Source organism: Protopterus annectens, chromosome 1.part2 (genome assembly GCF_019279795.1).
Source record: "Protopterus annectens isolate FY-2018-M chromosome 1.part2, PAN1.0, whole genome shotgun sequence".
In the NCBI taxonomy this organism is placed as follows: domain Eukaryota; kingdom Metazoa; phylum Chordata; order Ceratodontiformes; family Protopteridae; genus Protopterus; species Protopterus annectens.
Genome location: NC_056727.1, coordinates 498891722 through 498917988, shown reverse-complemented (window position 1 = coordinate 498917988; position 26267 = coordinate 498891722). Strand labels below are relative to the sequence as shown.

At 43.7% G+C, this 26267-nt stretch overlaps 1 protein-coding gene across 2 annotated transcripts in view; it reads left to right on the top strand.

Annotated features, from left to right (window-relative positions):
• LOC122789777 (consortin-like) overlaps positions 1-26267 on the top strand; it is a 1146861-nt gene that overhangs the window by 893332 nt on the left and 227262 nt on the right. For both annotated transcript variants that reach the window (XM_044057227.1, XM_044057220.1), the window contains one exon: positions 16452-17257. In XM_044057227.1, coding sequence (XP_043913162.1) covers positions 16452-17257 — 806 coding nt within the window. The remainder of the gene's footprint in view (positions 1-16451; positions 17258-26267) is intronic.

Here is a 26267-nt window from a genome sequence, read left to right as displayed (position 1 = left end):
CAATATCCTGGAGATCTTGTGACAGATGGGCGACTGGCCATCCAAAACCCCTTCTGCGGAGGAGTCGGTCTTCCTCAAGGCCTTTGGAGCCCAACCCTCCACCTCCTGGGTGTCTCCACCCTTCATTGAGTTACTGGACCTTATTTGTCGAAGGGTGTAGGAACACCCTTATTCTGTGGAGCCAGTTCCTTCTTGCCCCAACAAGTTTTTATCTGCACCCCCTGGCAAGGAGTTTCTAACCAAGGGAGTTCCGGTTGATGCTATGGTGGTGGCGTCTGCCACCCAGCAAGATGTAGCAGAGGCATCTACTTCTATCCATCCTCCTAACAAGGAGTCCAGGAGCATGGATAGGTACGGGAAGCGTACCCTGATGTCAGCGACCTTTACCCTGCGGTCACTGAATTATTTATGTCATTTTACGAGGCACCAAAGGGATCTCATAAAGGAGTTGGGAGATTCCCTGTTGGGTAACGTGCCTGAGGCGTTGATGCAGTCTGTCAACGCCCAGCTGTCTACCCTTTCAACCATTGTTAACTCGTCCATGAGGCTCATATCGTATGCAGCCGAAGGGGCGGGTAGGGCAGCGAGTTCGGGCGTAGCCCTTATGTCACTTTGCGGAGGGGTTCAAGTCTTCCTTCACCGATGCTCCATTCGATGGGTCCTCTCTCTTTGGACCCAAGGTGAAAGACACACTCACTAGATGTGAGCAAGAGGGTAAGACTTTGTCTGCCGTTGGGGCCCGTTTTTCGCTTCCCTCGAGACCTTACCCCAAGGCTCAGAGGGGAGGGAAGATGTGGTTCAGAAAGTCCCAAAAGTCTTTTCCTGCCCATCAGAGTGACCCCCCCCCCCAGAGGCAGAGGGGGGGGGGGTTATTCTGGAAGACGTCGCTCCAGAGGCGGCGGAGGCCCTCGCAACTCAGGAGACCGTGAATCCTTTCGTGGTTCCTCCGTTCAGCATCCCTGAGGGACTGCCCGATTGTGCGTCTCCGGAGCCAGTCGGGGGTCAATTCTCGACTCATCCAAGGGCCTGGGGTTCCATCACTCAGGATCAGTGGGTGCTTCGTATCATCACCGGAGGTTACACCATTCCCTTTATCCATCCCCCTCCACCGTCAAGGAAAATCCCGGACGTGCCACCCAGTCAACGGGATCAAGCAGCCATAGAGGTCACAAAGCTGCTCGGAAAGGGAGTCATCCAGCCAGTCCCCGCAGACCAGACCGGATTAGGAACTTACTCAAAGTTATTTTTGGTGCTGAAAAGAACAGGGGACTTGAGACGCATTCTGGACCTCAGCCACCTAAACCTCTTCGTAAAGAAGTCCAAGTTCTGGATGGTCACATTGCAATCCATTTTCCCATTGCTGGAAAAAGGGAGTATGGATGTGCTCCATCGATCTCAAGGACGCCTATTATCACATCAAGATAAACAGGGCGTCCATGATACATTTACGCTTCCGCCTAGGAGCCAGTCACTTCCAGTTCGGAGCCCTGCCCTTTAGTCTCACCAGAGCCCCCAGGGTGTTTACCAAATGTCTGGCAGTGGTGACGGCTCACCTGAGACGTCTGGGATTCCAGGTGTTTCCGTATCTAGATGACTTGCTCCTCACTGCCCCCACCAGGCATCTTTCTCATTCAAGCCGTGAGTGCTACCATCGAGTTGGGACATCTATTAGGAATTACATTCAACTAGGAAAAGTCTGTATTGCTGCCATCACAGCGTGTTGCCTTTATAGGCGCAGAGCTAGACTCTGTTGAGATGCGGGCATTCCTTCCAACAGAGAGGATAAAGATACTACAGGACCAGGTCCTATCCTTACTACCCTGAAGCAAAGCCCCAGCCAGGATGGTCCTTCAGCTTTTGGGGTCGATGGAGGCCGCCATTCTGGTCCCTCTGGCAAGATTGCACATGCGAATTCTCCAATGGCTCCTGTCAACCCAGTGGTCGTACCAAGATCTGCCCTTGTCCTACCCGATTCTCATCACGGAAACCTGCCGGCGAGATCTTCGTTGGTGACTCCTCTCCTCCAACCTGAACCAGGGGCGACTCTTCTGCCCCCCCTCCCCCATTACCACAGTGACCACGGACGCCTCCCAGATAGGGTGGGGGGGGCATTATCTGGAAAGGACAGTTCAAGGCACGTGGTAGGATCACGAAACCCACTTACATATCAATGTCCTGGAAATGAGGGCAGTGCTTCTAGCGTTGCAGGCACTTCACAGCTCTCTTCCCAAGGGTACCATCGTAATCTTCTCAGACAATATGGCGGTAGTATGGTACCTGAACAAGCAGGGAGGAACCAGGTCTTATCCTCTTTGCAGAGAAGCCATGAGAGTTTGGAACTGGGCGATCGCTTCACAGAGATTTCTAGTGGCAACGCACATTCCGGGGAAGTCCAATGTGATAGCAGACAGGCTGAGCAGAGTTATTCTGATGCCTCACGAGTGGTCCCCGAACGACCGAGTAGCGGCTCGGATCTTCTCCAAGTGGGGGTTTCCCTGTTGCGACCTTTTCGCCAGCCCCTGGAACGTGAAGTGCAGCAATTTCTTCTCCCTGATTCCCCCCCAAGGGGAGTCACCCAGGGATGCTCTAGTCCACAATTGACCCTCCGATCTGCTCTACGCCTTCCCTCCGGTCCCACTACTGCCAAAGGTGATTCAGAAGGCGATCTGCTTGGGAAGCAGCATGATTTTGATCGCACCACACTGGCCCCGCCAAGTTTGGTTTCCTTTCCTTCGGAAGTATGCAGTGAAGGATCCTTGGATTCTGGACCCAGTTCCAGACCTCCTGACTCTTCATTCAGGTCAGGCCTATCCATCACTGCGAACTCTCAAGCTAACGGCTTGGCTGCTCCACTTCCGACCTTAGTCAGACAGCATATCCTTTCGCCTGAGGTGGTCCGGATTCTGTCTTCTTCTCACAGAGCTTCCACTAAGGAGATATATTTTAATAAATGGAAAAGGTTTGCCATTTGGGCCCAGCGGCACAACCTTGACCCTCTGACAGCCCCAGTGTCCACAGTATTAGATTTTTTGGCAACTCTTTTTGGACAGGGTTCCGCTGTCTCCACGCTTAAAGTCCAATTGGCAGTGATTTCTAATTATCATGTTGCCTTTGAGCCTTCACTCATGAGTCATAAGTTGTGTAAGGCCTATCTTAAGGGAGCTTGGATGTTCATCGTGCATACAGCTGCAGTCATAGCAGATGGATTATCCTGCCGTCAGGCGGGTCCTCGGTCGGCCGAATTCCAAAGTCTAGGTCCGGCGTCGGTTGTCGTCGCTTCCTCCCTGACGTCAGTGCGGCAAAGGTATAAAAGAGGCAGCCGACGCCATTTTCTCCAGTCTTTCTTGCCGCGCGGTGCCTGAAGCAGAAGCAGTTCGCAAGTGCTGGTCGGCCAGCTCCTGAGATTTACGAAAGTATTTCAGCCGAAGTCTTCTTGAAAGCTAAGTACCCCATTGGGGAAACTTTTCTTGCCTCAGACCGATGTCAGACAAAGTTAATAATTGCATTTCATGTGGGAAGCAAATACCGCATAAGGATTTCCACTCTTACTGTATACCTTGCTTAGGCCCAGACCACGACGTCTCGGCCTGCCCTTTTTTGTGCTAGATTCAACAAACGCACTATTAAGCATCGGGCGGAGTTCACCCTTCACTTTTTTGGCAAAAAATTTAATTATATTATGTCGTCGGATACTCCGACTCCAGTTTTGAGCAAAAAACGCAAAGATAAGGACCGGCATACGAGGTCCGCACCACCTACTGATCCCACGCTAAGGCCGACTACCGGTTCTCCGGTACTCAGCACCTACGCAGCCCCTGAGTACCAATGACTATGCATTACCGGTGTCTTCACTACCCGAGGTCGCAGGCTCCTCGGCCCCCATTCCTACTACAGATACCGACGCCACTCCTGGCGGGAAACTCAGAATTCAGACAGGCCTGCCGTTTCTCAAGGGGTCTTCAGGCCTTCCTCCTTCTCTATTAAAGCCTTCACTAAATCTAAAACATCCATGAAAACCAAAAAACAGGTTCCAAAGACACCCTCTCAAGGCACCATGCCTAAAAAACAGATGCTTAAAATGGCTGAGGATTTGATTACTCTTATCAGGGGTTCTCAACCCCCCTTTGACAAAAGGCCCAGATTAGAGGAAGACTACCTTTCCTCAGATCAAGCTTCTATTACCTCAGAACTATCTGAGGACCAGGATTGTGCCTATTCTCCATTCGAAGACTCTGATGCAGAGGAGTCTTTTCCCTCGGTCTTCCCCCCTGAGGACTTCTCTTTTGGGGAAACCCTGCATACATTGAGGGAACACTTTCACTGGGAAGGCCAAGATTACTCAGATTCCAAGAAAAGGCTCAGGGAATTTCTTCTGCTCCCCCAGCATAGGCCTCTGGCTATCCCTCCTGTTTTAGATATATTGGATGATGTGTACACAGAAGCCAGCCTTAATCCTGATTCTTTGCCTCCAGCTCCTGTTAAACCAGACAGGTATTACCGGGTTCCTGATTCTCACCAGTTCCTATATAAAAGCCATACTGCTGACCCAGAAACTGTTTCACAGGGTCCCAAGGGAATTAAGGCCTCTACTGCTAAAAACCCATTACCTTCAGAGAGAGATTCCAGATCTTTAGAAAGGTGGGGAAAAAGGTGTACACCTCGGCCACTTTAACCATGAGGGCATTAAACTGTCAGTTCCATATGTTAAAGTATCAACAGTTTTTGATATCCCAGCTGAAAAGCAAAATGACACAACCAGAACAACCAGATTTAAAAGAGTTGCAGGATTTGTTGCATGGTGCTGAGCAAGTGGATAAACATACCTTGCAGTGTGGATTTGATGCTTTAGAGGCCTCATGTAGAGCTGCTGTTACGGGGTCTGTTATACGTAGGCATGCTTGGCTCAAAGAGCAAACCTTATCAGATCATGTCAAAGCTAAATTATTAGATGCACCTCTTCAGAAAGATGTATTGTTTGGTGTTAAAGCAGAGGAGGTGCTGAAGAAAATGGAGGAAAAAGCGAAATCAATGCAAACAGTGAAAGATTTCCTGCAGGTACAGCCTCCACGTTTCAGCAGAAACTGGCCTTCAAAAATTGGTCCTTTCCAGCCACGGACAGACCTCAAAGGGGCAGATACAGGCGTCCAAGGGGTAGAGGGCAACCTCAAGGATCTTTCAGAGCCAGACAGTGGCAAGCACCAACCCCAAGAGGTGGAGAAGATGGATCACAGTCTTTTAGAAAACAGACACAATGACTTCCCCCTACACCTGCCAAGAAAAGCTTTAATGGCAGCACCTTTGGGCGGTAAACTGACATTATTCTCAAAAAATTGGCATATTGTTACAAAAGACAAATGGATTCTGGACATTATAGACAGAGGCTACAGGTTCCACTTTCACACCCTTCCAAAATGAGAGGCATGCCAAACCTGCCACAAAATCAAAGGGCAGAGGCACAAAAACAAATTTCAGCTCTCATGGACATGAAAGCAATTCAAGAGGTACCTGCAAAAGAACAAGATCAAGGGTTTTATTCCAGACTATTCCTGGTACCAAGGAAAGACAAAGATTGGAGACCGATCTTAGACCTATCCATCCTAAATACATATCTACAGGTGCCAAAATTCAAGATGCTCACATTACAGCAGCTTCTTCCCATGCTGGGCAAGGAGTCTTGGCTGGTAACATTGGACCTCAAGGAGGCATACCTGCATGTCCCTATCAGACAAGATTGCAGAAGATACCTCAGATTTCTTGCAGATTCAATCCATTACCAATTCTCTGCATTGCCCTTTGGCTTATCTACTGCGCCCAGAGTGTTTACGAAATGCCTGGCATCAGTAATCGCCTTCTGCAGACTACAAGGGATACAAATCTACCCATATCTGGATGACTGCCTGATCCAAGCGGAAAGCAAGGACATACTACTGCAGCACCTGGCGTTTGTAATAAAACTGTTAAACTTCCTGGGATACACAGTCAACAAAAAGAAATCAAAACTAATACCCTCTCAACAAATAATTTTCCTGGGTGCCAACTTGGATACAACCACCCAGATGGCCTACCTCACGCCAGACAAGCAAGGGCAACTGTCTCAGTACTTCAGAAAAATGGCAACTTACACCAGGCTAACTGCAAGGAAAGTCCTGCAGGCTCTGGGATTCATGGCATCTTGCATTCTACTTATCCCATGTGCAAAGCTGCATATGAGGAAACTTCAATGGTGCCTAAAAAACTTATGGTCTCAACACAGCCACAGCTTGGAAGCAATTATACCACTCATTCCATGCCTTCAAAAGGAGTTTATGTGGTGGGCTCAAGCTTGCCAAAGAAACACAGGTCTTCCTTTCTGTGTACCTCAAGCAACTCAAATCATCACAACAGACGCCTCAGACTACGCCTGGGGAGCACACATGACAGATCAGTGCATTCAGGGAAAATGGGCATGAAAAGAGAAGCTCCTTCACATCAACCAAAAGGAAATGCTAGCCGTGCAAAAGGCTATTATGACCTTCAAAGACCTACTGCATCCAGGCCAGCTATTGATAAGGACAGACAACACCACAGTGATGTGGTACATAAACAAACAGGGAGGAACTCATTCATACCCCCTGTGCAGGCAAGCCATGACCCTATGGAACACAGCACTGGAATTGAAAATTCAACTAGAGGCACAATTCCTGCCAGGGAAGGAAAACACACTGGCAGACAACCTAAGCAGAAATATGACAGATCCACACGAATGGAAGTTGCATCCCCAAATTTTCACAAAGATAACTCAGGCGTGGGGACAGCCAGACATAGATCTCTTTGCTACCCACAGAAATTGCCAGTTGAAAAAATTTTGTTCAAGGACCTATCATCCACAGGCCTGGAAAGTGGACGCACTTTCCTTCAATTGGGCAACATTGACAGTCTATGCCTTCCCGCCTCTTCCTCTGCTGCCCAAAGTTCTATTAAAAGCCAGAGCAGAGAGGCCAAAAATTATGCTCATTGCTCCAGACTGGCCAAGGCAACACTGCTATCTGCTCCTGAAGAGCCTGACACATTCCCTACCATGGATCTTACCTCTAGTACCTCTTCTGTTGTCCCAGCACAACTACAAAACTCTTCACAGCCATCTCAAAACTCTAAATCTAGCTGCATGGAGAATTCCTTGATTTCCCAACAGTTTCTCCTCTCCAAGGAGGTGCAGGATGTCATCTTGGAGGCCAGAAGACCTTCTACTAGAAAGGCCTACTCCACCAAATGGAAACGATTTTGTGCCTGGAATCAAAAGAAGGGACAGAATCCTTGGGTAATAAATATACCTCAAATTTTACAGTACCTAGCTGAGATATTAAACAATGGACTTTCCTGCTTCTCCATCAAGATCCACGCTTCAGCCATTTCTGCACAATACAACACAGATCCTCCTTTATTCTCTCATCCTCTCTTAAGGCAGTTCCTCAGAGGGGCAAAGAATATAAAACCCCCAAGGAAACTACCAGTCCCTGCTTGGGACCTCAACTTCGTATTGGAAAAACTGACCCTTCCTCCTTTCGAGCCAGCATCTTCATCAGAGTTACAGTACTTGTCATGGAAAACAGCCTTTCTTCTGGCTATCACCTCAGCTCGCAGGGTTTCGGAGCTACAGGCCCTCATGGCTGTGCAACCATTCATCATTTTCCATCAGGACAGGGTTTCCTTACGAGCCAACCCTACCTTTATGCCAAAGGTAGTATCCAGTGTAGCTTTGAATCAGACTATCCACTTACCTACCTTTTATCCTAATCCACAAAACAAAGGGGAAAGACTACTACATTCCTTGGACATTCACAGACAACTTCGTTATTATTTGGACAGGACAAAGCCATTCAGGAAATCTGAGCAACTCTTTGTGTCCTACGCTTTAGTTACTCATTTCATGGAAAAACTGTGCCTGCATGCATCAGATCCCACTCCACCAGAGCCACAGCTACCTCTGCAGCCTTCCTCAGGGGGGTCCCTACCAAGGATATTTTGGAAGCAGCCACCTGGAGTTCAGTGCACACTTTCTCCAAACACTATCACCTCCCACTATACTCTAAATCTAGAGCGGGCTTTGCCACAGCAGTCCTGCAGGGCATCCTAGCCCCTCCTAGTTCCACTTAGTGCCTACCACCCTTACTTAGCTTTGGGATTCTACCCATCTGTTATGACTGCAGCTGTATGCACGATGAACATAGTACAGTTTTGTACCTACCATAAATGTAGATGTTCGAGTGCTCATACAGCTGCAGTCCAGGTTTCCCTCCCTCCAACCCCTCTTAGGACAGGCCTTATGACAAACCCTTTTCATATAACCTTTTGGGGTACTCTTTTATGGTGTATTTGCTTGCAACTACTGTTTTTGATTTATCAACATTGCATTTTTGCATAACATTATGTTTGCCTTCCTTCTGGGGGCACCTGACATCTGGGGCAAGAAAAACTGAAGAAAATGGTGTTGGCTGCCTCTTTTATACTCCTGCCGCACTGACGTCAGGGAGGAAGCGACGACAACTGACGCCGGACCTAGACTTTGGATTTCGGCCGACCGAGGACCCACCTGATGGCAGGATAACCCATCTGTTATGACTGCAGCTGTATGAGCACTCGAACATCTACATTTATGGTAGGTACAAAACTGTACTTTGCTTCGCCCCCCCGGTGTCGCAACCTGTTTTGCCGTGGGATTTCAATGTAGTTTTAGGAGCCTTGACGTCCCATCCCTTTGAGGCGGCAGCCACTTGTGAGCACAAGTTCTTATCTTGGAAGACTGCCTTCTTGGTAGCTATTACTTCAGCCAGAAGAATTTCAGAGCTTCAAGCCCTCTCTAAGCCCCCTTATCTGATCTTTCACAAGGATAGAGTATCTCTAAGACTAAACCCGTCATTTCTTCCGAAGGTTTTTCTGCTCTTTGTCTGCAGCAATCTATAGAGCTACCAGTTTTCTTTCCAAAATTTTCCAACAAGGCAGAATACAGACTTCATCAGTTGGATGTGCATAGACAACTGAGGTTTTACTTGGATAGGACACAGCAGCAGAGGAAATCAGACCAGTTGTTTGTGGCCTTTGCAGATAACAGGACTGGCAAAGCAGTAACTAAGACCACTATTGCTAGGTGGCTTAGGGATTGTGTTTCATTTATTTATGCATCAACAGGAAGGGACCTTCCATTTCCAGTTAAAGCGCATTCTACTAGGGCTATGGCAACTTCAGTGGCCTTCCACGCCAGACTGTCGGTGGATGAGATATGTGCAGCGGCCACTTGGGCTTCTCCACATACTTTTATTTCTCATTACAAACTGGACATGGCCTCTAGAGGTCGGGCGTCCTTTGGTTCCACAGTGCTCAGGAGTGTTTTCCAGTGAGCCTCCCAGGATCTAGGTGCTAGGGACGCTGTCCCATCAGTTATGAATGTAGGTGAGATAAGATCGCATTACATCTTTTAGTTATGTACTTACCATAACGATAGATGTATGTGATCCATCTACTACATTCTTCTGTCCGCCCTTCTTCCCCCTACCTGTTGGATTTGGAGGAAACACTATTGTACAGTCGGAGTGGCACATGTGAGTGAGTTGTTGTGGGGCAAACAAGATCTGGGGGTTTGGGCGTGGTGCATCCTGGGATAAGGGGGTTGGCCCAGCCAATAAGAGACTTTGTGCTAGTATATCGGCCGAGTCGGAGCCGATTCTCGCCTCCGAGCCCATCAGTTATGAATGTAGGCAAGATGGATCAAATACATCTATCGTTATGGTAAGTACATAACTAAAAGTTTTTTTCCCATCCTTTGAAAATGAAAGAGAAAATATTTTACATACCTTGGATATGCATAAGCAATTGAGATTTTACCTGGACAGAACCAAAAAAATCAGAAAAGCTAACCAGATGTTCCTTGCCTTTGCTCTAAAGAAAGAAGGCTTAATAGTTTCAGATATCATGACTACTGTTTACCTGGTAAGGTAAGCACCCAGTCTTCCAGGGGTAAAACTGCTACTGCAGCCTTTCTCAGAGGGATAAGTACACAAGAATTTTAGAAGCAGCTACCTGGTCCTCAGTCCATTTATTTTCCAAAACTCCAGGCTGGACTTGATTTCCAGGCTTAGGGCTGGATTAGCCACTGCTGTTTTGAGGGGCATGGTCCAGTCCTTCCCTGCATTTTGATCATCCTTCTCTTCCTCCTTGAGATGCAGTTTTGGGAATCATCTGTACTACCATCCCCAAGGATTACTCTGAGGTTATTACTGGCTAGGATGTGGCATCCAAAGTTCTTTACCTCTCTCTGTCCTCATTCTTCTCTCTTGGAGGACTATGTTTCTCTTTTGCCTGACTAAACACTGTTTATAGCCTCAGTTGAGGCACAAAAGAACTAAAGACAGCATGACAGATGACATCTTTATATTACAGTAATATGCTGATGTGCATGGAAAAAAGGTGTTAGACTGACTTGAGGGGGGAATGATATTCAACTCTGATAAGTCAGGCCACACATCAGATTCCACCTGTGGCAGATATCCCCCTGCTCATGACTGCAACAGTGAACGGACTCATACAATTAATATTATGGTAAGTAACCTATGAGGTTGTGTATTCTAGTAAAAGGAACACTAAAATGGAGTAGATCAGGGAACACTTAATGATTTTAGCTGCTCAAGCAGAAAATGTAAAGGAGAGATGGCAGTTTGCTGAATTGTGCAAGGACTACATACTGTATCTTGAGGTTTAGGTAAGTTAGTGATATAGCGATGCTTCAGTGTTGTGCCATGAGTTGCAAAGTATGCATACCTGGTCATAGATTGTTTTCTGAGCCAGCAGCCATTACATCATTGACAAATTGTAGTTTGATAGTGCTTTGCTACAAAGCATTCATATCCTTTATCATAAGAATCATCAAAAGGAGACAGGCACTGAGCTATTTTGAGGTACTTATCTGCCAGAGTACAAAGGCTCAAGCAAATTAAAGTGAATATTTTTAAATATTTACTTGTTGGAGGTAGTGACCTGCTTAAATGTGGAAAAGCGCTAAGCTTATGTCTTTTAGTATACAGATTTCAGCTGTCTTAACTGGATCTGTGAATGAAACAGCCATGATTTACTTCAACAATTCTGAAATAGAGAATATTCACAAGATTCACTTAATCATGGAAAGGGCCTTGGTAAGGCCATACCTTGCATACTGTATACAGTTCTTAAGACCATTTCTAATTCAAATTCATTGTTTCAGCTGCTTATAAGCTAAGTATGACTACAAAGCAGAAACAAATAAACATACACAAACAGAAATTAAAGTAATACAAAAATATAGCAAAAATGACTAACCCTTGTAGACCAGATCAGAAAGGTAGGTTTAAAGAGAGCAGTCGAAGCCTTCACACATTGACATTGACCTCACACATTGTGGTAAAAAGTTCCAAAGACAATGCCCCCTGGTGTGCAAATGAACACAATCTAAAAGAGTCAAGACATCTCCTTGGCATCTAAGGTTTGAAGAGCACAGGGTGGAAGCAAGGTGATACCAGTTGAGAAATCCCATATGGTAAGGTGGACTCAGGCAGGGTACATCAGGACAAGAACTTTGTAAGCAATACAAGACCAAATAAGCAACTAGTGCTACATCTGCAATACTAGTATGATGCAGTGATATCTAGATTCTCCAGGAAGTAGCCAGGCTGCAGAATTCTTTGCCAGTCCAGTTCAGTGTTAATCATTCCCAGTTAGAGTGTAGTCTGGCCTTGAAGAAAACAAAGCATTCACAAGCAGAGGTTAATAACCTGAAGGAATATGATGCCTAATTACGGGAATATTTCTCAGATGTTAACATGAAGATTTGACTAAAATAATCACCTTATTTCTGAATACGAGTCAGTCATCAAATATCACACCAAAATGTCACACCTTTATTATGAATTCCAGTTTATCACCCCTATATGACATTGGGGGGGTGGAACAATAAAATTATGAATAGTTGCATAAATGTCCATGTTACCATCTTGCTGGTGTTGGGTTTCATCCAGTTATTGATCATCCAGTTGAGGATTCATTCAAGTCCAAAGCAAATATTTTTAAGGTCAGCATAGAACCTTGATGTAAGAAGATGTAAAGTTGCTTGTCATCAGTTTAACAGTGATAGGTTAAACTTCTCCTGTGGATAATGTCTCCTAATGATAGAATATAAACAGTGAATGACAGTGGACCCAGACTACAATCCTGCAGTACTCCATACATCAGAGGAAGGGTGATGAAGAATTAACTCTAGACAGAACCTCTGAGTGAGATTAGCAAGGTAGGGGGCAAAACTCTGTCTTACTAAACCTGAGATACCACAGTAATCAGTTAGATGGGCCAAGCAGGATGTCATGGTCCACTATGTCATTTGCTGAAAGAGAGCTCTAAAAGGATCAAGTTGCAATGACACTGTTTATCTCCTGCTGTTAGGGGACCATTAAATAACCTAACCGGTCCATTTTTAGCACTGTGTGTAGACTTAAAATCAGACTAGAGTGTGATTAACACTTAAGTTGGTATCCTGTTGCACACAGGACATTTTAAAGAATGTTATCAACAAAATGGAGGTTTGGGAATAAGTATGTAATTATCCTAATTGTTGTCATTCAAATCTACCTTCATATAGATAGGCTCAACCTATGTCTCGTTTGAAAGGGATGGAGAACCTCAATTAATAAGTGATGGTTTGGTAACCTGATAAAGACTGGACCAAGGACATTGAAGCAAGATATTAAAACTTTTTTGGACAAGAATCCGTTTCATAGCTGGTCGAATGCATCCTGGTGACAAGTGTAATATCCAGTTCACAGCTGGTCAAATGCATCCTGATGACCAGTGTATTAAACTTGTCACAGTTGTGAATATCAGACTCAGCCCACTAGCAATGTGTTTTAAGCTGCGCTGATTCACTGAAGGTCCCTGCAAGTGTATCAGGCTCAGCGCTAGACATGATGGAGGCAATGTGAACATCAGTGTAATTGGCAGCTAGTTCATATGCCTCACTTCCAGGTAGAAGAGCAGGATGAGTTGCTAAGCTGTTTACCACTTTGTAGAAATCACTGCTGAGATTAACATAGAGATTATATTCTGATAGTCTCAATGTGATAGACATAGTAATGTTCATCTAGCAGAAGGCTGTCCTCTAGCAGGCAAGTGCGGTACCATCTCTACTCTAACCTTCATCCCTTCCATTTTAGAGCATGGAGCTCAAGATCATGGTTTGCTTGGCACAAGATGAAGACGACTGGAGAAAGGAATCAAGAGAAGATGTCAAGGCCTTGTTGTATGCCTCATCATTCTCATGAACATCAACAACACTGAACTCCTGCAAATGCTGCCAGGTAATGGAAGCCAGCAAGTCACATGTTACACAGGTTCAGTGCTTGCAAACCATCAGACCCTGGTCTGGGGTTGTCCCCCTAGAAAGATCCACCAAGAAACAAGGGTCTGATATCACCATGAGACAATTCCACCACCAAGTCATTGTGTCATCACACTCGGCCAGACTACCAAGTCCAACCTATGCCCATGTATACAGGTAGTGGAGCTTATAATAATATGAGAAAGCCCAAATCCCGAAGCAACACAGAAGAATTCTTTAAGATGTGTCAAAAACACATCAACTTGTATGTTGAAGTCACCCAGAATTAACCACCTGAGTGGCAGCAGTACAAAGGAAATAAGGTAGTCATTGGTCATGAAGGAATATTCTTGCTTTGCCATGTAGATGGCAGACAAGTTTGCTCCTGCTGCCATGACATATTCAAATGAAATAGTAGTCCCAGCTGAAACCTCCCTCTGCCTAGTAGAGGAACAGTAAAAGCTAGCAACTCTAATGACTGACTTACCAAGTCTAAAATGCTGCAAAAAAAAAAAAAAAAAAAGAGCCAGGGGCACATTGGCAGCAAGGATGGGCCTACATCTGATGTGAGACAGTTTTTGGAATGAATGCCAGGACAGTGTCATAAAGAAGGTCCAGTGTGGTATCAGACTTGTTCCAAACTGACTTGTCATTAAAACACAGCATCTTAGCCAGTTGTGGGAAAAAAACAGGTCCTCATTGCCTGTCCCAGATGATGAGACGATATATGTCAGAGAAAAAGTCAGGCTGCTAGAAGGCATTTAGAGGAAAGCTATCAGAAGGACCTGTGGGATGGAGGGTAATAGTCTAGAGGAGAGACAATTTCTCCTGTGAGAACAGAAGAGATGGGGGTGAGGTATTTTTGGTGTGCAGCTTCATGTCAGAGAGATGTGAAAGGGGGATTCTGAACAGGAAAGACTAAAGGAGAAGCAGGAGGTACAGGCAGCAAATTGTTTGGACTGACTACTCCCTACATCTCTGAAAGTCTTTTTTCACTGAGGGAGAGTTGTGGAACCATGCTATGTACTACCTGGAAAGAGTGGTGGAGAAATAATCCACAGAGGCATTCAAGAAGGCATGGAGCTTGTGGAAAATTTCTATGGTAGAGATGGAGGGGGAGGTTAGAATGTTAAGCCACTTAAAAAGGCATATTGGATATGCTTATTGTCTTGACTTCTGCTGTCAAGCAGATATAATGCAGTGCAGCAAAACTGACATGCTCATTTCTGAAGCCATGTTTATGACATTGTGAATGAACTGGTGTGTGCCGTATGAGCCTTCAGTGTAGTAAGAGTGACCCTTTGATGTATTTTCACCTGTGTGCTGTACACGCTATAAGGTTTTGTATGTGTTGATTGCAGGCTTCCTTCAAGTCCTTTAAAGTGGTAAGAGCCAGTGTACTGCATATTCCATTAGGGAAATGAACTTGAATAATGTCAGATAGATGGTGTAAGATTATTTAGCATGAAACAAGACATATGTACAGTGGATGCTGATGTAAGACAGTTATATTAGCAAAGTGTAGAATGAGATGGAGATTATGTGATGCTTTAGGTGTTTTGGCAGTAGTAATATGCTGTAGTATTACTGTACAGAGTGAATGATGTAGCATGTCATACCTCTCAAGTGTACCTCATTACTAGGAATGTACCTCATTTGGGGTCTTAAAGTTCATGTTCCTCAAAGTTCCACATTGAAAGAGTCTGTCACACATTCAGTGTTAGGAATTTTTGTATGTGAAATCCATGGTAAATAGAAATTAATCATATTAATTAATTAAAAGATCTTTATAAGTAAAACCAGTGTATTTTAACAATCCTGTGACCTTCCTAGTTGAAGTTGTTAGTAAGCCATTAGTATGTGTTCCACATTTTGCCCATTTGTTCCACATTATGAGGACTAGTGTTCCTCATTTTGGAGATGGAAGGTTGAGAGCTATATGTAGGTAAAATAGTAATTTGTAAGTGGGTAAGTGAGAGTAGGTAACTGGTATGAAGTAAACTAGAATGAAAATATGGGTAGGAGTGTCAGATTGAGGAAGGTGTAAGAAGCATAGAGGGATGAGACTGGATGTAGTAGAAGTGGTGAGGCAGTAGTTATATGTGAATTATATAGTATGCAAAATCAGGTATTGTACTAAATGATTATCAAGATAAAAGTGTATTCACAGTGGTAGAATGAAGGGGGTACAATTAGAGATTGCTACAGCTGAATTAGGGAAGGAAATGTTAGAGTAAGCTACCATCATAATGTTTGGAGAAGGGGTGAGTATGTTCTTTTGATGCATCAGTGGGGAGTGTATTACTTCTTCCTGAAGTAAGATAGAAGCCCAGACTGTGGCACATGAGCTGCTGTTTTATTGCCGGTAACAGTGATAAACAAATGAAGATGATATTAGAAGTGCTCAGTGGTTAACTCTATGACAGTGAATGTTTTGTGTTTGTTCCAGACTAGAAATGGTGAGAAACGTGGGACTATGGATTTATTTACATTTCACCAGCATCTACTTCACATATTTTGAATGCAGTGATTTAAAACACTTCAATGTTAGATTTTGAAGATATTAGCACTATGGTGGCAAGTTAATATGTAGCGGTCTTGAAGTGTTAACCATTACTAAACACATGCTTGAACTCTTAAGTCATCATTTTCAGGTGTAAAGTTTTTCTGTAGTCATACAGTCGACATACACTTGGCCGTGGCACCAGCTCTGTTTTATTTCAGATTAATGTTGCATAAAAAAATTAAATCATCTTTATTCAGGGTAAATGTAGTTTAGCTTTTGCAGTAAGCATTTAGGCTATTTCATCAAGGAGTACACATGTCCATATTTTTAAAAATAGCATCTTATGTAGACCAGACCAGAAAGGAAGATGTAGGAGGCAAAAACATTCATTAAATATTGAGTGCTTTGTGAAAGCTGTTATTATGTTGAAAGAGAGCAGACGTTTTTATATAAAGGAGTAAGGGGAAAAATTAGAGCCTGATGGATTATTTTCAGCACTGTATTACATATTTTGTTTGAGAAATGGGCATTTCTGTTGGAATGGCTTTTCATTGTTTTCTTATTCTTTTGCAGGGAGTGAATTAGATCTTGGGACAAACCCAAGAGAAAAGCGTGTTCATTCCCAGCAGGTAATGTCACAGGACTTGCTTTGCGATGCTGAGATTGCCTGCAGAGAACCAGCAGGGAATGCATTTTCTGTAGAAAATGAATGCAAGGAGGGTCCTTGCAGTGATGAATCATCTGCTGAGGCCCACACCCAGTCAGCTGAAGCAGTGGGCCAGCATTACATTGACTGCAGCCCTCTTGAAGACGATGTTAAAGGAAAAAGCTGTGCACGTGCACTGATACTGGATGTCTGTCAAGGTATGCTCACAGCAGACGCAGCAGAAATCTCTGAGGAAAGGAAGGAATTTTCAGATCAGGCACAGTTAGCTGCTGCCACACTTGTTACTGAAGGCGCTGAGTATGCAGTACAGTTTCCTTCTGCTAACAGTGTTCCTCAGGCTAGTTTAAGAGACTCTTATGAACGACTTTCAGAATCACCACACCCAGCTGCTGAAAGTAACAATGTGGTGTCTAGCCAAGACACAAACTACTCTGCTCACCAGTTAAGTGGTAAGAATGGATTTTTGCCTGTGGAATGTGAAAAAAAACTTCAAGAGGTTACAGAGAATACAGAGCTTACATACATTTCAGAGGGTCAGATTTGTACAGAATTTAGTGGCAACTTTGAGGAGTCTCTAGAGTTTATTCACAGTCATGAATCCTTTCTTGAAATCAGCACTGAAGCTTTTCTTTACAACATTGATGATGCTGTAGCATTTGGGGACAGTACTGTTTCACTGGATGACCTCGCAAAAAGGATAGAAATTGAAGAGGTAAGAAGGCAACTGTACAGAGCATCTTGCAAATAAGGTTAAAAAGTTAAATTGCCCTTGGAAAATATTGTCAGTTTCATTTGTGTAGAAAAATATTCATAATGGAAGGAATTAATATGTTTATATACATTCTGTACCTGTAGTTTCTAGAATGCACCTACCTTTTGTATTTAGTCCCTCAGCAGATGTTTTGGCATTCCATGTTTGAATTAAAACATGTATTATGCCTAGAAGCCCAATTAAGACTTTCCTTGATTGCAGTTAGGACATAAATCAGAGGAGTCAATAATGCTGCAGGTTATTTTCCATACTCGAATTAAACTGGATATTTATTTTTGCATAATTCACACAGTTACCTCTGTTGTCAGAGCTAGCTCAGGTTTTTTCTAGAAACTGCAAATTATTCTCAGATCTGTCTCTGTTGCAAAAGATTAAACTTTTACTTCTTTTATATATTATTTGATCAAACTATGAAAGTTTATTTGAAGAGTAAATGGAATCATATGTCAGTACTTCTCCAAGAAAAAAATGTGTAATCCAACTTTTGTTTTTATGTCGAAGTGGTGGTTTTGGCAGACAAGTCTAACTAGTAATACAGCTGTGTTACTCTGACCACCTTGGCCATTGTAAATGATACTAAGCTGCTGACAGGGATAGTGTGTATACAAAGTTGAGACATTTCTGTGACCCTGTTTTCCCATTGTAATTAGAGTACTGTGAGTTCCTTGTGCTAGAAAAGGGCTGAACTCCACAGTCCTAGATTGCCTGTAAGTTTTTTGCAGTTTGTATTCTACTCTCTACATTAGTAGGTGGCCAAGATACAGAAACACAAGATATCTGTATATCTATCTATGTGTGTGTGTGTGTGTGTGTGTGTGTGTGTGTGTGTGTATATCTGTATATATAGATGTATATATATATATATATATATATATATATAGATGTACATATATATATATATATATAGATGTATATATATATATATATATATATATATATATATATATGTATATATGTACACACATACACATACATATGTGTATATATTTGTGTATATATAAAAATCAGGCACATACAGGCCTTTGCATTCCTTCCGTATCAATTGGTACATCTGAGTCACTATTCAGGAGGGGACTATACCAGTCATCAGCTTATCTTTCTGCATGGTTGGTCAGGTATGGGGTTACATTTTTGAAGGTGTGCCTAATTCTGGAATTTTTTGGTTGGATTATGAGTACAGCATAATGTGTGCAATCTCTTCAGTGTCACATACCCAAAGGAAGCTGCATAGAATATTTTTATGACTCTCAAGTCTCCTTTACTTCTCCCTTCTCCCAGTCAGATAAGTGGATAAACATATGCATTTTTTTGTGTTATGTGCCTAGCTGTAATACTGTTACAGAAGACATTGAGCAAATGATAATTGAATCAAGTCTCTTTCCTTCAGCATAGTTTAGCTACTGACGATATTGCATTGTTTAAAAGTAGTTATTCATTTTGCAGCAATACATCAGTGTGCCACTATGTATGTTTGTTTCTGTCCACTAACTAGGGAACACTCCATTTTCACAGGACTGGTGTGTCATTTCAAATTTTGACTGGACATAAGTGATATCAGGGGTTGTTGTATGAAAATCTGAAGTGGTACTTTCTAGTGACTTTTAACAGGTTGAAAGTGACGTAAAAAATATATTTCATAATGTACTGAGTAATGTTTTCTCTGCTCTTCTGTGGAACTAACTTTTAAGTTTTTTGATATCTCATATATAGTAAACTGTTACCTTGTGCTCATTTTTAATGTCATTTCTGTCTTGTAAACATAAAAGATTCACTCTACAAAGTCTGTAGTGTACAAAAGTACTCAACTTTGTGTTAAATAATGCGTTAATTTGCAGAACATCATAGGTTCATAGGCTAATGGCCCTGGAGCTTTTACAAGCCTAGTCCATAGAAGTGCCCTGGCATCGTGCTGCCCGACGTTAGTTCCCAGTGCCTCTGTCGAGTAGAGCCACTGGAGTGATCCCCGGGGTGAATTTTCTATCTCTCATCCACTCTTCAGGATTTCTCTTGAAGAGGGACAGTGAGGTGCTCTGTTTGACATGTATGGGAAGTCTATTATATAGCATAGGTAATCTCTGGGTTATGAACCTGTCCCTCCAGCTTGTTTTGTTGATTGTGGTAATGAGGTTGAGGTCTCTGGAGCGTGTGGTGCAGAGGGATTTCGATTTCTTTAGCTGTAGCATTTCTAACAGAGCTGGGTCAGACATGGTTTTGTAAGTCAAGCAGAGATCGCCTCTAAGTAGGCGATATGAGACAGAGAATAGTTGGGAGTTTTTTTTGAGTCTGTACATATATGGCAAGTGTTTAAGGCCTAGGATCCTCTTTGTGAGGTACTTTTGCAGCCTCCCCAATTGTTGTAGGAGTCTAGTGAGGTATATGCCAAATGGGGGATTGTACTCAATGATTGGCGTAATAAGGGAAGAGTAGAGGGAGACAATGACCTCTTTCTTCCTGGATGCAAAACCCTTAGTAATGAGATGTGCCACATAGAAGGACTTTTGACCACAGTGGCAGTGTGGTGGTCAAAAGAGAGGTTGCTGTTAACCTGTGTTCCCAGATCTCTTATAACACCTTCTGTGTTCAGTGGATTACCATCGATGTGTTAATTCATGGGAACTTGGTTTTTCCCAAAGGGAATGATGACTCATTTTTTGGCATTGAGCTTAAGGCCATGATTCTGACACCAGTCGTTGGTCTCAATGAGGTCTTTCTGTAGGATGTCAACATCACTTGGGGAGTTGATAATGGCTCACAACTTGCAATTGTCTGCGAACTTTGTCAGCCAGAGTCCCTTTGTGTTGGCTTGGACTTCAGAGAAGTAGATACCAAACAGGAGAGGACCCAGGACTGAACTCTGTGGGTCTCCACTCGTGACTGGTCGGCAGTCTGACTTGGTGTCAGCTACTTTCACACTGTGGGTTCTATCTGTGAGCCAATTTGCAACCCACCTAATGATATAGAGGTTAATGCCTAGCTTAGTGAGTTTTTTTATGATTCCTGAGTGGGGAATGGTATCAAAGGCTTTGGTCAGATCAAAGTAGGCTGTATGAATCATCTTGCCATCATCCACAGCTCTGATGACTGACTCAAAGAAGTCGACCAGGTTGAGCAGGCATGATCGACCGTTCACAAAACCAAACTGTGCAGGATCCAGAGTTTAGAGACTCCCTATATTCTTGTTTATTAGCTCCATGATGATGTGTTCCATAGCTTTGCATATCAGACTCATCAGGCTAATGGGGCGATAGTTTCCAGGGTCTGTAGTCGCTCCTCCTTTGTGGAGAAGGATTACTGTAGCAGTGCGCCATTTGGTAGGGACAAAGGCTAAGGTGAGATTGTGATTGAACAGGGCACACAGGTGAGGTGCCAGTTCACTATGTAGTTCATGTAGAACACAGTCAGGGATATTGTCAGGTCCCATAGAAGCTGTATTCTTGGCCTTGGACAGTGCTATTTTAACCTGTGTAGCAGTAATATGGGGTGCCTGGCAATCTACTGGTATTGTGATTGGTCCTTTGGTGAGGGAGAGAGGGGTAAAGTTGGCACTGAATCTGTTGGCCAGTATATTGGCAATGTATGTTGGCTCGTATAGGAGGTACCATTGTGCAGTAGCTCAGAGCAAATCTGGGTATTGCCGTGGAGATTCTTTACATAACTATAGAAGGCCTTGTGGTTGCCTTTGCTATCTGGTGCAATTCTGTTTTCATAGCTAGCTTTAGAGGATTTGATGAGGGATCTCAACTCTTTGTTGAAGCTGATAAGGGAGTTTTTCCAGTCTTGGGACTTCACCTTATTCCGCATCAGTTTCCTCCTTCTGTTGTAAAGTTTGTTTATGGCAGGGGACCACCAGGTTGGCTGCTTTTTTTGGAGGAGAGCGTCTTGGTTCTATTGGGTATGGCGAGATCCATGCATTTGTGTACGTGTTCGTACAGTGCATTGGTGTATGAGTTGGCGGTCATGCAACTATTCTCCATTTGCATAGTTGCCGTGAATTTAGCCACCTCTGTTTTTAGGAGTCCGAAGTTAGCTCTGGAGAAGTTTTTCATGGTGGTTACCTTTGTAGGGCGGGTTGAAGGGATATGGTTTTCCAAGGTGATTAGTTTGTGGTCGGATCTAACCAGGGAGGAGTTGACTAATGGTGTGGAGCAACGGTCAACCATGTTAGTAATGGCTAGGTCAAGGATGTTGCTTCCTCTAGTGAGGGTAAGAACGAGCTGGTCCAGGGCATTGGAATTGATGAATTGCAGGAAACGTTGGACAAGTGTGTTGGTACGAGTAGTTTTCGCAGTTAATGGATGGGTAGTTTGAGTCGCCCAGTATGAGAGTGTTAGGTTGGACCCTAATATTCTCCAGGGTGCTTAGGAACCTAATGTTCTCCAGGGTGCTTAGGAACATTATAGTTATGATGAATGATTTTTGACATGTTTTTAATTTTTTATGTTGAAATACAGAAAACTGTTTGATTCTAAGATGTTTAGCACACACTGCAAAGTTGGAGGTGCAAAACTGCATTGTATAGTCCATTAACTTAAGAGTTGTCTGTTTTGTTAGCCCTCACAGTGGAACACTGCAGAATAAATGCACGTCATTTTTAGCTGTGTAGTTTCCATAAATGCCTCCTGTTTTGTACCTTGCCTCTTGCATTCCAACCTCACAATGTCCCAGGTTGTTCCTTATCTGTGATTTAAACTCACCACCATACCTCTCATCTGTACCAAATTCCTTGGTAAATACCGGATGTTCTTCATGTTTCACTGTTGCAGTCATTACATTTGGGGTAATCTGCTAGCAGGTTGCCCTCATGTTGGCCTGAATATCAAAGTCTTGGGTCCTGCGTCGGTTGCTGTCTCCTCTTCCATGACGTCAGGTCATCAGGGGTATAAAACATGCAGCCAGCCCCATTTTCTTCAGTCTTTCTTGCCGCACGGTGCCCGAAGCAGAAGCAGTTTGCAAGTCCCGGTCGGCCGACTCCTGAAATTTTCGCATTCGAGTTTCAGAACCGAAGTTCTAAGGCTAAAAAACCAATGCTTGAGCCACGTGCTCAGGCCTCTATGCCTAAAAAACAGATGATCAAAATGGCTGAAGACTTAATTACCTTGATCAGGGGTTCCCAACCCCCCCCCGATAAGAGGCTCAGGCAAGACACCGATTATGAATCTTCAGATCAGGTTTCTGTTTCTTCTGATTCCTCTTCAGGAATTTTCTATACCACCCTATGAGGATTCAGATGCAGAGGAATCCATCCCATCTGCATCTCCTCCTGAAAGATTATTTTTTTTAGGAGAAACCTTGCATACTTTAAGGGAACATTTTCATTGGGAGAGTCAGGATTTTTCAGAATCAAAAAGAGGCTTAGGGATTTCCTTCTTCCTCAGTGTAGGCCTTTGGCTATATCTCTGTATTAGACATTGTTGATGATGTGTTTTCGGAATCCAGCACGGCTCCTGATTCCCTACCTCCGGCTCCTAGTAAGACAGACAGATATTACAGGGTTCCTGACTCCCACAAATTTTTATTCAAAAATCCTGATGCTGATCCTGAAACTATCTCACAGGGTCCCAAAGGTGTAAAGGCCTCAACTGCTAAGAATCCTACCCCCTCTGATAGAGATTCCAGGGCACTGGATAGATGGGGAAAGAAGGTTTATACGTCTGCGACCCTGACAATTAGAGCCTTAAACTGCCAGTTTCATATGCTTAAATATCAACAGCATGTTATGGGATTATTGAAACAGAAAATTATGTTGATTTCTGAATGTGTGGAAAATAAAGAATTACAGGAATTATTGCATGCAGCAGAACAGGTTGGAAAGCATACTTTGCAATGTGGTTTGATTCCTTTGAGGCCTCTTGCAGGGCCGCAGTTACTGGATCTGTGATTAGAAGGCATGCCTGGCTCAAGGAGCAAAATCTGCCTGATCATGTTAAAGCTAAATTGTTGGATGCACCTTTACAGCTTGATATTCTGTTCGGTAATAAGGCAGAAGAGGTTTTAAAGAAAATGGAAGACAAAGCTAAATCTATGCAAACTGTAAAATATTTCTTATAAGTGCAGCAACCCAGATTCAGTAGATACTGGCCTACAAAAAAATGGTCCTTTCCTGTGTCCGACAGAGCCTCACGAGGCAAATCCAGGCACTCAAAAGGCTCTAGATACCAATCACAGGGTACTTACAGGTCAAAGCAATGGGGTGCCTCTACCTCCAAATCCGGAGGAAACAAAGTACAACCCTACAGTAAACAGTCTCAATGACTTCTCTCTGCCATCACCAAGCACTTATCTCTTGGCTGCCCCCTTAGGGGGAAAATTAGCACTTCATGCTCAAAATTGGCAGTTAATAACCCAGGACAAGTGGATATTAAACATAGTATCCCAGGGATACAGATTTAATTTCCATACCTTGCCAATTCTAAACGGTTGGCTTATCTACTGCGCCCAGGGTCTTTACAAAGTGCCTGGCACCAGTAATTGCATTTTGCAGACAAAGAAGCATACAAATCTATCCTTACTTGGATGACTGTCTCATTCAAGCAGGAAACAAGGACATTCTTCTTCAACATCTGGCGTTTGTAAAAAGGCTTCTAACATGCCTAGGGTACACAATAAACGAAAAGAAATCACAACTGGTACCCTCTCAAAAGATTACATTCCTGGGTGCAAGCTTGAATACAACTGCCCAGATGGCTTACCTTATGCCAGACAAGCAAAGGCAACTGACTATTTACTTCAAACAGATGGCAACAAAAACCCAGTTATCTGCAAGACAAATTCTGCAGGCTTTGGAGTTCATGGCATCCTGCATTCTACTAATTCCATATGCAAGACTGCATATGAGGAAACTACAATGGTATCTAAAAAGTTTATGGAGTCAACATTGTCACAGTCTGGAAACAATGATTCCTCTCATTCCCTGCCTACAACAGGAGTTTCTTTGGTGGGCAGAGACATGTCACCAGAACATGGGACGGTCTTCACTCTACCCCCTGCCACCCAAACCCTAACTACAGACACATCAGACTATGCTTGGGGGGCCCACCTGGCAGGGACATGCATTCATGGCATATGGAGCCCAAAACAAATGCATCTGCATATCAACCAGAAAGAGGTGTTAGCTGTTCAGAAAGCCCTGACAGCCTTCACGGACTTACTTCATCCAGGACAGCTACTGATAAAGACGGACAACACCTTGGTTATGTGATACATAAACAAGAAGGGGGGGTACACATTCCTACCCCCTTTGCAGACTAGCCATGTCATTGTGGGACACAGCCTTGACTTACCAAGTACACCTTCAAGCTCAATTCCTGCCAGGAAAACAAAATACTCTGGCAGACAACCTAAGCAGAAATCTTATGGACCCTCACGAGTGGAAACTGGATCCACAAGTCTTCAGCATAACAGAGAATTGGGGGAGTCCGGACATAGATCTTTTTGCCTCTCCCCAAAATGATCAACTGGACATATTCTGCACAAGGACTTATCACAGACAAGCATGAAAAGTGGATGCCTTATCCTTCAGTTGGAAAAACCTATCAGTCTACGCCTTTCCTCCTCTGCCTCTTCTTCCCAAGGTCTTACTAAAGGTCAGACAGGAAAAAAACAACAATGATCCTAATTGCCCCAGACTGGCCTCGCCAGCACTGGTACCCAATTCTAAGGAATATGTCTCAACTCCCTCCTTGGTACTTGCCTCAAATACCTTGTCTACTGTCTCAGCAGAGCAATCAAATTCTGCACAATCAGCTCCAAACTCTGAACCTGGCAAGCATGGCTGATCATGTAATTATTCAAACAACACCTCTCAGTAAATCTGTGATGAATGTCATTTTGGAAGCCAGAAGGCCTAGTACTAGAAAATCTTATGCTGATAAATGGAAGAGATTCTGTGCTTGGAACCAAGCACAAGGAACAGACACAGCAAAGCCAAATATTCCTCCGATTTTACAATACTTGACTGAGATGCTTGACAAGGGCGTATCTTTTTCATCAATAAAAATCCTTGCCTCTGCCATCTCGGCTCATTACAACACAGAGCCTCCCATCTTTTCTCACCCTCTGCTAAAACAGTATCTTAGAGGAGCCAAAAATGTAAGGCCTCCCAGAAGATCACCAACTCCTGCATGGGACCTTAATTTTGCGTTGGAAAAGCTCACCCTGCCTCCATTTGAACCAGCAGCTACTGTAGGTATAAAGCTTTTATCTTGGAAAACAGCTTTCCTGCTAGCAATCACTTCAGCAAGAAGGGTTTCAGAACTACAGGCCCTCATGGCTGTGGAGCCTTTTATTACATTTTACCCTGACAGTGTGTCCCTCAGGACTAATCCTTCCTTTATGCCTAAGGTGGTACCAGTGTGGCTCTTAACTAAACTATTCACCTGCCAACTTTTTACCCAAATCCGCAGAACAAGGGGGAGCGGATTCTGCATTCCTTGGACGTACACAGACAACTAAGATTTTACTTAAACAGGACCAAATCTCTAAGAAAGTCTGAGCAGCTACTGGTGGCATTTGCTGCAGGATCAGAGGGGAAGGCTATTTCAAGGCAGACTATTTCAAAGTGGATAAGCCACTGCATTCGTTTCTGCTACTTGCATCATGGTAAACCGGTGCCCAAGGGAATCGGTCACATTCCACCATGGCTGCATCTACCTCAGCAGCTTTTCTCAGAGGGGTGCCAACCGAAGACATTCTAGAAGCTGCTACTTGGAGCTCTGTCCATACTTTTACAAAGCATTATCATTTGCCTCTCTTCTCTAAGTCCAGGGCAGGCTTTGCCACTGCAGTTCTGCAGGGCCTTATAGCCGCTCCTAATGCTGTTTAGTTCCAGCCTCCCATCCGTAGCTTTGGGATTCTACCCAAATGTAATGACTGCAGCAGTGAAACACTAAGAACATAGTACAGTTGTGTACACTTACCATAAATGTAGATGTTCGAGTGTATTCACTGTTGC